Source organism: Natator depressus, chromosome 1 (genome assembly GCF_965152275.1).
Source record: "Natator depressus isolate rNatDep1 chromosome 1, rNatDep2.hap1, whole genome shotgun sequence".
NCBI lineage: Eukaryota > Metazoa > Chordata > Testudines > Cheloniidae > Natator > Natator depressus.
Genome location: NC_134234.1, coordinates 246945926 through 246962482, shown reverse-complemented (window position 1 = coordinate 246962482; position 16557 = coordinate 246945926). Strand labels below are relative to the sequence as shown.

General features: G+C 46.6%; 1 protein-coding gene across 3 annotated transcripts in view; it reads left to right on the top strand.

Moving 5' to 3' along the window:
- HIPK2 (homeodomain interacting protein kinase 2) overlaps positions 1–16557 on the top strand; it is a 189991-nt gene that overhangs the window by 158453 nt on the left and 14981 nt on the right. For all 3 annotated transcript variants that reach the window (XR_012636370.1, XM_074940362.1, XM_074940376.1), the window contains exon 12: positions 4182–4463. Coding sequence is in view for 2 of the 3 variants with exons in the window: in XM_074940362.1 (XP_074796463.1) it covers positions 4182–4463 (282 nt within the window). In the remaining variant the exon portion in view is untranslated. The remainder of the gene's footprint in view (positions 1–4181; positions 4464–16557) is intronic.

Here is a 16557-nt window from a genome sequence, read left to right as displayed (position 1 = left end):
TTCCTTTTGTTAGCTTTCAGGCCAAACCAAAAACACAGTCAAAAACTGCCTGTAAAATGGAACCAGCACTTTTCTTCTTCGAGTGCTTGCTCATGTCCATATTAGGTGTGTGCTCGCCACATGCATCAGTGCTGGAAGCTTTTCCCCCAGCAGTATCTATAGGGGAACCGGCTCTGGTGCCCTCTGGAGTGGCGCCCGCATGTCGCAGTATAAGGGGCGCTGCCGGCTCCCCGCACCCTCAGTTCCTTCTTGCCGCCAGTAACAGTGCTGGAACGTCTGCTGCTTAGGCTAGCATTGATGCCTTCTCTGTTCTTGTGAGCTTTGAAATCCTGTAAAATGATTTCCCTGGCTTCTATTATCCCCACCCTGGATCCGGAAGACTGGTATGCTCCCCTCGACTTGAAGGACGCATACTTCCACATAGCAATCTTTCAAGGGCAGAGACGCTTCCTCCGGTTTATGATGGAGCCCCACCACTACCAGTTTGTGGTCCTCTCATTCGGCCTGGCAACAGCACCGAGAGTGTTTAACAAGTGGATGTCGGTGGCAGCGACTTACCTCGGGTGCCGGGGTATTCAGATCTACCCATACCTCGACGACTGTCTCATCAAGGGCAGCTCCAGGTCTCAAGTCCAACGGGATGTTGTGGTGCTTCAGGCCATGTGCCGCACTCTGGGCCTACTGGTAAACAACAAAAAGTCAACGTTCGTGCCAGTGCAGAGGAGAGAGTTCATTGGAGTGGTCCTCGACTTGACCAGCGCCAGAGCGTTCCTGCCGCTGGAAGGGTTCCACATGTTGACGAACCTCATCACATAAGTCTCCACGTTCCCTCTGACTACAGCCAGGGTCTGTCTGCGCCTCCTGGGTCACATGGCAGCATTCACTTACGTGGTCTGCCATGCCAGGTATCGAAAGGGGCCCCCTACAATAATGGCTGGGGGCGGTCTATTTTCAGTCCAGAGACCCTCTGGAAAAGATCGTTACCATTCCCCAGGTGATACTTACCTCGCTGCAATGGTGGACTGACGGCAGAACAGTCCTGGAAGGGGTTCCGTTCAACAACCCCCCTCATTCCATCAAGTTGGTGTCGGACACCTTGGACCTCAGCTGGGATGCACATCTTGGCAACCTCCAGACACAGGGGATGTGGTCCCTGAAGGAGGCAAAGTTGCACGTAAACATCAGAGAGCTCCAAGCAGTCCGGCCGGCGTGCGGAGTTTTCCTGCCCCACCTGTCAGGCAAGGTGGTATGAGTCCTGATGGACAACACAGCCTCTATGTTCTACATCAACAGGCAAAGGGGACCACACTCGTTGGCTCTCTATCAAGAGGCACTCTGCCTATGGGACTTCTGCATCAGCACGAAATCCACCTGGAAGCTTGTCACCTTCCTGGTGTCAAGAATACGCTGGCGGACCAGCTCACCAGGGATTTCTTCTCTCACCACAAGTGGTCATTCCATCCAGAGGTATCCTGCATGATCTTCCAAAGGTGGGGAACTCCCCAAGTGGACCTGTTCGCCACCAGACAGAACAGGAAATGCCACTGGTTTTGCTCTTGGCAAGGTCTGAGCAAAGGCTCCCTCTCCGATGCCTTCCTCCTGTCATGGTTGTGGGGCCTGATGTACGCACTCCCTCCGATTCCACTCATCAGCAGGGTCCTGGCAAAGATCAAGAGACACAATACACGGGTCATCATGATCGCCCTGGTGTGGCCTCACCAACATTGGTTAGGCACGCTCATGAGCTTGTCAGCAGCCCCTCCCTGGCCCCTGCCCAACCTCCCGGACCTGCTGTCACAGGACCACGGCCAGCTCCTACACCCCAACCTTGAGTCTCTCCACCTTTCGGTATGGATGCTGCGTGGCTGAACCCGGAGGAGTGGACCTGTTCGGAAGGAGTCCAACAGGTCCTCCTGGGGAGTAGGAAGCCCTCAACCAGACTGACTTACCTGGCCAAGTGGACGAGGTTTTCCCGCTGGGCGTCTGAGCGTGGCATCTCTCCTTCGCGTTCTTCCGTACAGGCTGTTCTGGACTATCTGCTCCATTTGAGGAACCAGGGCCTGGCACACTCTTCCATTAGAGTGCATCTAGCAGCCATCTCCACTTTTCACCCGCCGATCCAAGGACAGATGGTGTTTTTCCATGACATGACGGACATATTGTTGAGAGAGCTCGAGAGACTCTTCCCCCAGGTATGGACTCCTGTCCCACAGTGGGATCTTAACTTGGTCCTCTCTAGGCTCACCGGCCCACCCTTTGAGCCGTTGGGTTCCTGCTCCCTTTCCCACCTGTCATGGAAGGTTGCGTTGCTGGTGACAGTGACGTCGGTGAGACGGGTCTCTGAAATTAAAGCCTTGACCTCAGAACCTCTGTACATGGTATTCTTCAAAGATAAGGTTCAGTTGTGGCCCCACCCGGCCTTCCTGCCAAAGGTGGTCTCCACCTTTCATAAGAACCAGGACATCTTCCTCCCAGTGTTCTGTCCCAAACCGCACAAGACCAGTGAGGAGAGGCATCTTCATGTCCTGGACATCTGGAGGGCCTTGGCTTTCTACTTAGAACATACCAAGCCTTTCCAAAAATCGACTCAACTCTTCATTGCTACAGCGGATAGGATGAAGGGTCACCTGGTGTCCTCACAGAGGATTTCCAATTCGATTACCTCATGCATAAGGATCTGTTACAACCTGGTGGGGTTCCGCCACCGCCGATTGTCAGAGCCCCCTCGATGAGAGCGCTGGTGTCTTTGGCGGCGTTCCTGGTGCACATCCCTATTCAGGACATCTGTAGAGCTGCAACGTGATCCTCTGTTCACACGTTTACCACTTATGCCATCACTCAGCAGGCCAGGGACAACGCTGGGTTCGGCAGAGTTGTGTTGCAATTGACACATCTGTGAACTCCTACGCACCTCCAGGGGTATTGCTTTGGAGTCACCTAATATGGAATGGACATGAGCAAGCACTCAAAGAAAAGACAGTTACCTTTTCCGTAAATGATATTCTTCGAGATGTGTTGCTCATGTCCATTCCATGACCCACTCCCCTTCCCCACTGTCACAGTTTCTGGCAAGAAGAAACTGAGGGTGGGGAGAGCCGCAAGCGCCCCTTGTACTGCACCATGCAGGCACCACTCCAGAAGGCGCCAGAGCCGGTCCCCAATGGATACTGCTAAGGGAAAAACTTCCAGCACCGATGCATGTGGCGAGCGCACATACCTAATATGGAATGGACGTGAGCAACGCATCTCGAATAACACCAGTTATGGAAAAGGTAACTGTCTTTTTTCCTTTGACTCTGAAAATGTTGTGCTGGGGGGAGGGGAAAAAAGGCTTTAGAGAATAATGATGTGGATACTAGAGAATATGCATTCCTCCTTCATTCAAGGTCTTTTTGTTGCCTCCACTCTTTGCCTCCACTGTGTTTAGGGTCCTGATGCAAATGAACCCCCATTTTCCTTATTTACTTTTAGTGCAGGGGATTGAACTAGGAAGATAGAAAGGAGGGAGTTGAGAATATTTCCCCACTAGTGAAGAAAAACCTATTTACTTCTTCCACCCTGCACCCACTGCCTTTGCCACCTCACATCAGAGCCAAATGAAACTGAGAAGGCTGGGCAAAAATTTTCTGTCAAAACTTTTTTTTTTTTTTTTGGACAGGAAATTGGATTTTCAACTAAACAACAGCTTTCTGTGAAAAATGTCTGCTTTCCATGGGAAAACTTCCAATTTTGGGGGGTTGAAAAACTGAAATTTTGGATGAAAAATTAAATATTTTGATTTAGAAATGCAGCAGTGGTGCCTCATGCGTCCATTCTCTTCAGTGTGCTGGGATGCTTGTCTGGACTACATCTCCCAGGATGCACCATGGCCAGGCATTCCCATGAGGCAGCATTTCCAAATTGAACTATTTTGGTTTTCAGACTGAATTTTTTTTAAAAATTTTTGCCAAGAAAATCCAACTTTTCCACAGGAAAGAAACCCAAACATTTTTCAGCCAGTTCTAGTGATGAGTGATGTGAAGCGCTCCCTTCCTCCCTCGAAGAGGCAAGTACACCAGTTCTGTAGTGTGCCCAGCCCTCACCAACAAAAGAATTTGAGAGAGGTTGACGCCAGGACTCAAAAGCCAATAATATCTGAGCAATCCAGGCTTTAACCAACTGATCGTTTTTGTCATTTTCAGAAACGTGTCCACATATGAGGTTTCGTCCTCTCAGGCCATCAGCTCCCCTCAGCGATCGAAACGCGTGAAGGAGAACACTCCCCCTCGCTGTGCCATGGTGCACAACAGCCCGGCCTGCAGCACTTCTGTCACGTGTGGGTGGGGAGACGTGGCTTCCAGCACCACGCGGGAGCGACAGCGGCAGACGATAATCATTCCCGACACACCCAGCCCTGCAGTCAGTGTCATCACTATCAGCAGTGACACAGATGAAGAAGAAGAACAGAAACATGCACCCACCAGGTGAGCAGTGATTCTGTACCCCATCGGGAAACTCCATAGAGTCTTAGCAAATAGGGTTGGAACTCAAAGACCACGTAGACAATCTAGTCCATTGGTACACAATCTATGCTGTGTGGGCCAACAATGGCATGGAAAGTAATTCCTGGCAGTCGCCCTAAAGAAACACTCTGACAGGAAAGTTAGCAGGGTCCAGTGGTGAGAGTGCTAACCTGGGGCTCAGGCGAGCTGGGTTCAATTCCCTGCTCTGCCATAGACTTCCTGTGTGACCGTGGGCAATTTACGTGATCCTTTGTGCCTCAGTTACTCCATCCATAAAATGGAGATAATACTTCCTTACCTCACAGGGATGTCGTGAGAAGAAATATATTAAAGCCTGTGAGATGCTCAGATATTAAGGTAATAGGGGCTATATAAATACCTAAGATAGGTTCATAGAACAAAGCAGTGAGGAATTGGGGTTGGGAGAGCAGATAGTTCAAGATCAGATCTCTCTTTCTAGGTTATCCATAGAATGAAAAGGTCAGAGAATATCCTATCTAGTCCAGTCCTCAGCCTCTGTCAAGAAGGCTACCACACTATTACTTCCATGTACAGTGCTTCTCCTAACTTAGTCTTGAAAAACTCGAATGATTATGTCATGAATACCTCATTAGGTGAAATAAATTGTGAGGAGTATCTGTCCAATTCTCATTGGTGGTCATATCACAAAAAATATCACCACTTTTAGAACTAATTGGCACCTGTAGCGAAGAGAAACTCACCAGCACGGCGCCTCCTGCTGGTCATCCTGGGAATTAGCTCTTTTCCAGCATTGGAGCGCCCTCTGCTGGCTGGTGGCTCGCCTGCCTCAGGCCCCGTGTCCCTTTAACTCAGGGTTCTGCCCCCAGCAATACCCCCTTACTCTGGGTCTCCCCTCCCAGGGGAACCCCCAATCCTCTATCCCCACCTTGCCTCACTGGGTACTCCCAGTCATCATCTAGCCCCCGCTTACTGGGGAAAACTCTACAGTCTGTCATGGCCACTCATCATTGGCAAGGAGGTTAGGACCTGCTGCCTTTGCCTATCCCCAGGCTGCCCCTCTGCAGCCCCAGTACCTTTTGTAGGCCTTCATCAAGGCCTGCAGTCTCGGGGTTTACCCAGCACTGCTCCGCTTCAGGTACCTCACTCTCAGGCAGCTAGCCCTTCCCACTCCAGGACTAGAGTGAGACTCCTAGAGCTCCTGGCCCTCAGCCCTCTTATAGGGCCAGCTGTGGCCTGACTGGGGCGTGGCCCCAGCTGTGGCTGCTTCCCCTAAGCAGCCTAGCTTTTCCCAGCCACAGCCCTCTCCGGGGCTGCTTTTACTATTGGCTCCCCCAGGCAGCCGTCTCCCAGGGCTGTTTTAACCCCTTCAGGGCCGGAGCGGGGTGACCATCCCACTACAGCACCCCATGTTTGCCTCAGCAAGGAGACAAAAAACAAGTGGACCATGAAGACTGAACTTCCCTCTTCTCATAGAATTGATCAACCCAGTCACAGCAGATGCAGTGGTACAGGGAAACTGCCTTTGCTGTTCTTGTTCCATGGATAAAGAGAGGACTTCTCTATCCAAGGCTCTCATTTCAGGACCTTTCCTCACATGCGCACAGTGAAAGCCTGAGCACTCTAAGCTTCCCCATCCTACACCAGTCACAAAATGTCAGTCTGTTTTAGGAACTGCAGAGAACTAGCCTTGCAAATAGTTGAATAATTACAGAATCTTTGTGCTACTAACTCAGCTGCGAATTTTCTAACCTTATCCCTTCAATAATAAAAGATAAAATTACAGCATCTTTATTTAGAACCTGCTCCACGGCAGATTGGCCTTCAATCATTTGAGATATCTATATCTCTGAATCTCAGTACTGTGATGATTATTAGTAGTGCACTGAAAATGTGTACAGAACAGATGAGATGGTGCCTACCTCCGTGAATTTACAACTTTGTATAGAGAAACCAGGCATCACAGGGCTTTATTTTCAGAGGTGCTGAGCACTCATATGATCTCAGTTGGGGTGGTGGAAGCTCAGCACCTCTCAAAATCAGGGCTGTCATGTACCAGATGACTGGAAAGATGGAGAGATCACAAAGCAGAGCCGGATATTTTACAATTTTTTTTGTAAATAATTATTATAACAGTTCTTTGGTCGGTTGGTTTCACAGAAGAAGTGTATTTCAGGAAAGAATTTGGAAGAGAGGGTGGAAGCCAGGTGCAGTAAGAGAAAGGTATTCCAACCATTGGCGATATCATGGGAGAAGGTACAAAGATGAGAGTGGGAGAGGGATACAAAGGGAAGCTGAGAGGCCTGGCCGGGGGAAGAGAGGAGATCAGAGAGGTAAAGAGGTGTGGATTTCTGCAGGGCCTAGAAGTTTAGAACAAGAAGCCCTGAAGGGATGGTTAAGAGGACAGTGATCCACAGAATGAAAAATCTGAAAGAACCCCTCGCCTAGTCCAGTCCCCCAGAATCTATCTAGAAGAATGCTACAGTCTTCCAGGATTATTGGAATGGCAGACCAGAAAGATTATCTGGATTGGAAGGGAACAAGTTGGAAGCTGGAGGATGAGGGGGAGAGGCAGATGAGGGGGAGAGGCAGTCCAGATGAGAGATGACCAAGGCCTGGATAAGGAGTGGAAAGGATGGATTTTAGAGATGGTGCTAGATTCTGCCAGGTTTTTTCTTTGGCAACAGCCAATATTGCAGGGACAAGGAAAGAGAAAAGTTGAAAACTAATGTTGTGAGGCTTAGTGAACAAGAGGGTGGTGGAACCGTGAAGGATGGAAAATGGAGAACTCAGGGGAAAGAATGGGGATTGAGTTCATCATGTTACATTTTGAACTGGAAGCACAGTATCCATGCTAGTGTGTGAGGGAGACAGAGGAGAGGCTGGATGAGAAAAGCAAACGTCCAGGGAGAAGAGGCAGTGTTAGGAGATGCCAGCATGGAAGCGTATATGAAGTTTCCAAGGGATAACTTGTAAAGAGAAAATAGGAGTGGGCTGAGGACGGAGGCCTCAAGGGCATTGACAGAGAGCAGGCAGAGGAGAAGCTCCAAACTAGGGCTAGGTGAATAATCAATTTTTCTGTTTGGCCATTGAACCAAAAAATAATAATAATTTTAAAAAAGGTTTTGGATTGGACTGCAACATTTTTTTTGTTTGTTTTTCTCTAGGAAATGAAAAATTGGAAAAACTACATTTCAGATCAAACTAAACATTTTGTTCTACCCAAAATTTGTTTTTGTTTCATTTTGGTTTTAGGGTTTTAAATATTTTTCTTTAATTTTTTTTTAATTAAATTGAGGGAAATTCTGAAACAAAATGTCTTTCTCAAATGAAAAATCAAAACATTTCATTTTTGAAATGCTGAAACAAAATGTATGGATGTTTCTGATTCAACCTGAATCTACATTTTTTGTTGAAAAAACTATTCACATAAAAAAATTCACCAGCTCTACTCAGAGCAGAATGATTGGAGAGGCAGGGAGAGAAGGGCTAGAGTCACAGAAGCAGAGGGAGAAGAGAGTCCAGGATGAGGGAGTTATCTTCGGTGAAAGCATCAGAGAGATTGAAGTCAAGTTGCTTGGGACCCTTTGGCATGGCCAAATCTAGGGCTAGATCCTCAGCTAGTGTAAAACAGAGTAGTTTTATTTGAGTCAAGTGAGCTCTGCACCAGCTGAGGATCTAATCTGTAGTGTGCTGTCTGAAGTTTGTTACCTTTAGCTAAGTTTCTCCTCCTCATCTTTCTTGTGTCTCTCAAAGAAAGATGAGAATTCAAATTAAATACATGTGTTTGATGGGAGAGAATGGCCAATTATACAGGACTGTACAACAGGGGCTACAAATTGGCCTAAAATAAAATTGTAACACTTGGAAATCCTGCAAAGGCTTTACTGGACTCGTATGTATTTGTGGAAATTTTAGCCTGTTCAGCAACGATGAGTGCTGGTAGCATGAAAGCCAAGGGGATAACTTGGCACACATTATTTGGCAATGTCCTAATATTAGACACTTTTGGTCAAATGTTACAGAATTAGTATGAGATCATAATTTGCTAATTGAGTCAGAACTAACGGTCTGTCCCAAAGCTCATTGATGTCAGTGAAGTCTTTCCACTGTCTTCCCTGATTTTGGATTAAGCCCTAAATTTATTACGTGATTTTCCTTGAGTCCCTGGGACTAGAAAGTTGTCTTCTCCCCCCCACCCCCACCCCAAAATATAAATAAATAATTTTTCAGGTGTCCATGGTTGTGCAAAGAGGTTGATCCTTAGCAGATAAAAAAGTTCTTATGTCCCCATTTTAAAAGACCGGTAATATTGACATGGACAAAATTGTCCCACCTGCATATATTGGGCCTGATTCTCAGTTATGCTGAAGCCCCTTCACCGTGCTCTGGCAGAATAAAGGAGTCTCAAAGTGAGAGTTTACTCCTACTTTAAGGTGCTTCTGCAATGCCAGGGCAGTACAAAGTGGCTTTCTAATAAAGGAGGGTCAGACCCTTTATTTGTAAGAATAAGGAGAATTGCACATGTTATGGGAAGAATTTCTTTCCTATGTAATGAAAAACACAGGTGTGCAAGTGAAAGTTTTGAGATGTCACCAAGGCGGTGTAACAGGCAATCCAGGACTTGGTTTAATTCTTTTCTTCTGTGTATTTTACATTGTTGATAGGTATAGCTTTGTATAATGATCTAAAAATCAACAGATATTTTAAAAAATTGTTAATCCCCCCGTTCTCAGAAGCAGCAGGGAGCTATAAAGTTTCCATGGGAAGTCCTATGGGTCTTTGGAAGCATGTGGCTTCCAATGTAGTATTACAAAAGAGTGCCACCTACTGGAGACTGGTATTAACGTCCTTGCCATAAATTACAAAGGGGAGAAGACAGGTTTCAGAGTAGCAGCCCTGTTAGTCAGTATCTGCAAAAAGAAAAGGAGGACTTGTGGCACCTTAGAGACTAAGGTATGCTCAAATAAATTTGTTAGTCTCTAAGGTGCCACAAGTCCTCCTTTTCTTTTTAAAGGGGAGAAGAGTAAAGCTTGTACGAGGTCTTTACCACCAAGAGATCTCTAGACGGCATTCTCAGTTCATTGTCTTTTCCAAAGCAACTTCCCTGAGCTCAGCATGCTTAGGCGGGAAAAGATGAGCTGTGCTGTGCTGTGCTGAAGAACAGCAGTTCTGTGAGTTATTTCTCTGGAGAGAGAAGTTTAGGTCCCACTGGTTTCCCTGGAGGCGTGAGGAAGTTCAAAACAGAATTTAGATTTTACAGATTTCTTATGAATTGAGAGACTTGGCATTTTTGTAAGTTTCTATAATAAAGTCCTCCAATTCTATGGCAATGGAAGGCAGCCAGCCAGATTGACAGCTAGCATTCCTCACTCACAGTCGCGTGAGCTGTGTAGCCCCTCCATAACTTTTCATTTTGTAGGTTCTTTTTTTAGGTGTACATACTCAGCTGATTAAATACTTCTGAAGTTAACAGGGGAAAAATAAAACAGCTTAAATATAGAACAGAAGCACAAATGCATCTTGGGACGAATAAATTATGGATATAAGCGAGAGAGATAATGTGTGCGCTGCTCGTGAATGAATGACACACAGGACCAGGCCAGTGGTAATAGCAGCAGGAGGTATAATTTCACATGCCGCTAACTCTAGCGTAGCAGAGCATGGCAGGAAGAAGTGATTGAAAGGAGGGCAGTGAGGAGGTGCCCTTCGTGACTTTATAACAACAAAAACAACCACCCTCACAACAATTTTCTAAAAAGAAAACACTGATGATTCCTTGGCTCAGAAGGGGACTATTTAAAAGAGAAAAGAAGCAGCGGTTGTACCCACAAGGAAGCATGAGATCCTTTCACCTCCCAGTTGTCATCCAGGCCAATGGGGGCTGCGGGAAGCGGCATGGGCCGAGGGATGTTGCCAATCCCTGGTATAAAGCATAAAGCAAAAAAAGTACTGTCTAATTTATATACACATCAGCACTTGGGATGAAATCGTGTCCCCATTAAAGTAAAGGGCAAAACTCTTATTGACTTTAATGGGGATACGATTTCACCCTTAGTATTTAATATATAATGGTATTATTATTAATGTTGTTATACATTGACTAATCACAATCATCAGAGAACAAAGTTAGAATTCGTATCCTTTCTCTAAAACAAGTAAACAAATAAACCATCCCAGGCAGCTAATGCTTGAAATAACAGCCAGCAGAAGCTCTCTCACCAGGCCTGCAGTAGCAGAACCATTACACACTGCTAAATGCTTTAGCAAGTCTGACTCCCTCCAGTAGAGGGGAGTGATGAACACACATACAGCTCATTGTGTACCAAGTTCAAGTGCCGGGTTAGGTCTCAGACAAGTGAAAACAGAGCCAGTGGGCTCAACATCATTTCTAATGAATATTTCTCATTTTCACAAGCACGGACTGTGCAGTTCTGTGTGATGCACAAAGAGAGGTGAAACGAGAATAGCAGGACAGGTCAGAGGTCCGGCAGCCACGTAGCCAGGTGGAGGGAACAGGGGGAGCGATCCAAAAGAAAGGTGCCACCCGCTGCGGCGCTTTTACTCACCCGGCGGCGCTCCGGTGGCCGGCCCTCACTCGCTCCGGGTGTCTTCGGCGGCACTGAAGGTTCCGCTGCCGAGGTGCCGCCGAAGACCCGGTGCGCCGCCGGGTGAGTAAAAGCGCCACAGCGGGTGGTGCCTTTTTTTTTTTTTTTTTGGATCACTCCCCCTGTTCCCTCAACGGGAAAATTCAAAAGGCGCCAAGACACTGACAAGGTGCCACTTGTGCTCAGTGGGGGAGCGGCCGCTGCCCCACTCCCCCGCTAGCTACGCTACTGAGGTCAGGTGAGGAGGTGGAATGGCAAAGATACGTAAGGTCCCAGCACTGAAATAAGTGGCAAGTCATGTTTCAGTGTTAGGGGATTTCAGCCTTAGCGTGGGAGTTCCTTAGTTTTTGTGGGTTTATGTGGGTAAACTTTCTTTGCATAGGGATTATTGTGGTTCATTCTGAAGTGGCAACAATTCAGAAAACTGCAAGTTAGTGGGCCTTCAGAGCCATAGAAGAGAGCTGTTGTAGGCTTAGCCCAGTTCTATGCCTTGGGCCATGTCAGAATGTACCGTGATGTGGTTTCTAGAGAGGTAAGGTGGTATGGTGTAAATGCCCATGAACCAAAAGGTCTGTTTGTGCAATGACTGCCAATTTTGTCAGCCCTAGGGCCTGAACCTGGGAGCCTCCGCAGCTGGAAGCATGAGTTGCTACAGTTTGAGCTAAGGAGCCAGACTCTCAGTCTGAGAGCTGTAACAGGCCCTGACACATACTGACCAATGTGTTACATTTGCGTCTTCTGGGACTTGATATTCTCAGTTAGGAAAAGAAGATCTTGGTCATGAAAAACTGTCAGTCCTAAAAGACTTAGGGCCCGATCCTCAGTGGGTAGAACTCTGCTTCTATGGAGCAATGTTGATTTACACAGGCTGCAGTGCCAGCCCTTAGTACTGTGGTCCCCAAACTTGGGGGCACGCCCCCCTTGCGGGGGAGTGGAGGAACATTCAGGGGGTAGCATGGCAGGGCCAGGGAGAGCCTCCATGGGAGATAGGGAGGGAGTGCTCCAACCCTGGCCTCACTCTTCCCCCAACCCCAGTCAGCCCCCAGTCCTGCTCTGTCTCCAGACCCATGCCAGCCCCCATGGGGGGGGCGGGTAGGGAGCGCCACTCTTCCAGCCCTGTGCCGCCCTGCCCCAGATCAGCTCCACCCCGAAACTCATTCAGCCCCCAGTCCTGCACTGCCTCCAGGCCCACTCCACCCCAACCTTGCTCTGCCCCCAAACCCTGCTCTGCCCCCAGGAACAGCTCCACTCCGCCCTCTGCTCCATCCTCATTCCCTCTCCACCCCCAGCACATCCCAGCTTCACCTCTAGCCCCAGCTCCTTCCTCCCTCATCCCCAGTGCTGCCCCCAGCTCCGCCTTCAGCCCAGGTTCCACTGCTGAGGGAGCCTTGGCAGTGCAGTACTGGGGAGGGGGGGCAGCGCAGACAGATTCTGTTACTGGTAAGGGGGCGGCACAACTGGGAATGTTTGCACATCACTGCCCCTGGGCCAGATCACAACACCATTTGGCCAGGCCGTCCCCCATGTCCCATCTGGCTTCATACTTTCTCCCAGTGCACCAACCATCTTCCCTTTCCTCCTTCAAATCCCTTCTGAAACCCCACAAGCCTTGCTATGCTGATCTCCTCTTGGAAAAGGGGCCTGGTTCTTTCTCTCAGCTGCACCCAGGCCATTTTGATGGAAGTCACCGGAAGCTGTCCATGCATGTTTGAGAGCACAGACATGCTCAGGGTCTCCATACCTCTTGGACGTGAACTGTTCTGTGGTCTGAGTTTGATCTCAAGCTCTGTAGGGCAGAGTACTTGTCTTTCTATGCACCTGGTAAAAACACTAGGCGTACATATAGGGATTTATAATTAATAAAGAATAGTCATCTTAAAAGGCAATTTTTGCAGATGCTACGGTAAGAGCAGCATGACCGTGCAGAATGGAGTCCTGGCTGCAGAATGGATATTTCGTTAATCTGTGAGGGTGGACTGCCACCCCTCTCAAGACTGCATGCCTGGGCTACTGTGACTGCAGCAGGGAGAGCTGCTGTCCAGGCAGCAGCCATGAATATACACAGGTGTAATAAGAAGCGTGCAAGCCACATCGATGTTTTTAACTGTGTTTCTGAATAACCTGGAACTTCCACAGAAAGCTGCAGTTGTGCTATAGAAATACAGAAAGCCTGCCAAGTAGGCTACCTTAGTGGCGTGTGACAAGGTGCAGAGGCCCTCTGATTTTCAGTGAGCCAGGAATTAACACCCCTTCCCAGATTCATGTAGGTCTGCCAGGTCTAGTCCTGTAACACGGCAGGTCATGGACTGAATGCCCATATCCGACTCTCATGAGAAATCAGAAGGGCGAATAACCACTTGCTAGTTGGAAGGCTTTGAGAAGAGAGAGCTCCTGTGTGGCCTCAGTTTCAGGGTGGGATTTTCAAAAGGCCTGTTGAAATAGATGCCTGACTTTAAATCTGAGAGTAGTCCCACTGAAATCAATTTATTTTCAGTGTAAGTTGGGCAGCTAACTCATTTAGATGCTTTTGAAAATCCCATCCTGAATATCTTTGACCCCACTTCAAAACGGTACTTAAGCAGGTACCTAGTTGTAAATATATGAGTAGTCCCATTTGGCTTTTCTGTGTTCTCTAGGGAGCGATGTATGGGCTCTAACACTGATTATAGTTATTAACTTTTATCAAGCAAATCAACTTGGATTTTCAGTGGGACTACTCATTTTCTTAAAGTTAGGCACCTTGCTGAATGGTTAGGCCATGATCCTGCAAACATTTACGTATGTGCTTAACGTTACTACCTGGAGTCATCCCATTGACTTCATTGCCACTACTTATAGTGGTAAAGTTAAGCAGATGCATAAGTGTTCGCAGGATTGGAGCTTTAGTCTCGCTCAGTTCCCCGTCTGTAAAATGAAGATCATAATACTCCTCCCTCTCTTTAGAGGGCTGGGGTTTTGTTCATTTTATATGTTTGATTTCTAGTGCACTTGATTTTCTTATTGTAACCAATGCACCTCGAGGAGGAAAACTTTGCTGATGGAAGCACAGTTCTTTCCTTGATGATGCCAGCTTACATCCTGTAGCAAAAGAAAATAACTAAACACTGTCGTTATTGTTGTTATTTGTAATAGGAAGAGGCTGGTGGCCCCAGCCCTGTTCCGCTAGGCAACGTACCAATGTCTAACAACAAGATGACCCTGCCTTCAAGATCTCTCAATCAAAATGGCATAAAATATGAAAATTCTAGAATAATAAAACACAGAGATTTCATGTCTAGGAAAAAGTGCACTTCCACTCCCACAGCTGAGCCCCTTGCATACCAAGTATCAGCCAGGAGCAAATGTTTACAGCTCAGCCACTAAGTCCCATATGTAAGGAAGGAGCTATAAAAGAAATGCAGTCAGAACCTTATCAGTTGTCAGAGCACAGTTCAGTGACTTGATTTTTCTTTATAAAATGTAATAACACTCAGTGTTAGAGAACAAACGTCTCTCTTTCACAGGCAGCAGAGGGCAGTTGCAAAGGGCAAATATTACAGATACTCGTAAATGTGAAATTACAGCATTTCTATTAGGCGGATGGAATATTGATGACAGAGTCATTTTTATCAGCTTAATGTTCTTTCTCGCAGCACCATATCAAAACTGTTACATCTTCCTTCAAATAAGTCAGTTGTCATTCTAAGACACGCCATTATTCTCTCCATTTCAAACACAGCACCCTGTCCGTCTCTTGATGGAAGAGGGGATTAAATTGACAGTCTGTTACTGAAAGCCCTTTAAAAGAAGTCCTTTACTCGTGGGAGGAGTGGATTCAGTTCTGTGCTCTACCCCAGGCTTCCTTTGTGATCACTTAATCTCACTGAGCCTCAGTTCCCCATCTGTACAATGGAGTCACCATTCCTCGCGCCCTTTATCTGTCTTGTCTATTTAAATTGTAAGTGCAGAACGGGGACTGTCACTATGTGTTTTCTACAGTGCCTAGAACAATGAGGCTCTAATCTAGGTCTGGGCTTCCTAAGTGCTCCTTTAATCATCATAAAGCCTTTGAAATCTGTGGAGCTCCCTGAGTAAGGATTACTCGCCTGAGAAAGCATTGCAGAATCAGGCACTGGAGAATTTGGTTTTTAAAGCAGCACATTAGTGGACATTTCACTTGAAGGACAAAAAATGAAATAAAAGCTTTTCAAACCCAAGAAGCAAAGGGAAAGCTGGGCAGTTGCCACCCGGGAAGGCTGCTGGAAAGGCTTTTTATCAGTGAAATGTGGTGAAATCAATAATGCTGCTGAAGAGGCGTAGCTCACTTTTTCTTGCACTGTTAAATAAATAAATAAATAAATACATGCACAAATAAATAAAAATTGCCTGCAATGCAAGCTGGTCTGGAGGTCTGCAGCATTTGCCTACAGTAACTGGGATAGCTAGTAATGCTGAGACAAGAGGGCAAAATGCCCACCGGTGGCTGAATCCAGAATAATCAGATCCTCTCTTGAGTTTAACAACGTGTCAGAGGGAAGGAATTGAACTGAGCCTCAGTGGGGAAGGGAATAAAGGGAAAAAAAGAGTTGTGCTCAAGAGGTTAAGAGATGTACTGTTATTTCTATATGGTGCTTTTGTTCCTGTTGGGACTGTTTCCACTACTGAGTCTAATTACTTAGCTCTTTATGCGCTATCCATTTCTTTTCATCATTTTAAAAACTTCAGTTGCCATAACAACATAATGCAATCAGTGAAACATAGCAGCTATTTTCTGTAGTCAAGGTCTGTGCGCTGTCAAGGATATGAGCCATTTAAGCAAATCTTCCCCCTCTCTCCCATCCCCCACCTCGCTCTCTTTTTTCTCTAAACAAGCTCATAATGGGAAGGATAAACCATCAGGAATAATTAGACACAGTAGTGGAGCGAATCCCAACAGCGCGGGTGCAGTCTAGCCTAATGAACTTCTAGCAATAATCCTGGAAATGTTGATGTTGATGTTCCTTTTTAATCACTTCTTTGATGCTGTAGATAGATTAGGTGCAGCAGGACCTCAGTAATTCGCATTAATGTCAGGAGACCTGTTGCGAATTACTGAATGTTGCAAATTAACAAGTAAGAGAATAAAACCCAAGGATTCTGCATAGCAAAATATATATTGTTCATTTTCTTCAGCTGTCCTTTCGTTTCAAGTATGTATGAATATATATGCTGTATAGTGCATTAGTAAATATAATGTTGTATATTTTGTAAAAATGGAATTTTAATCATATGAAACCTCACTGTAACATCTATTATTAAATCTTTGCTGGGGGAGGGAGGGAGACACTGCATTTCTGTGTGAGTGGTAAGAAATGCAACTTAGTGTAGTGTGATCTACTGAGCTTCTCCTGCCGAGAGGTAGTAAATAGCTTGGAAATAAGTCTAGCAGTCTGTGTGAGCGCTATTCTAAGGTGTGCATGTAAGCTCAATTATAAGATGCAGACTCAGGA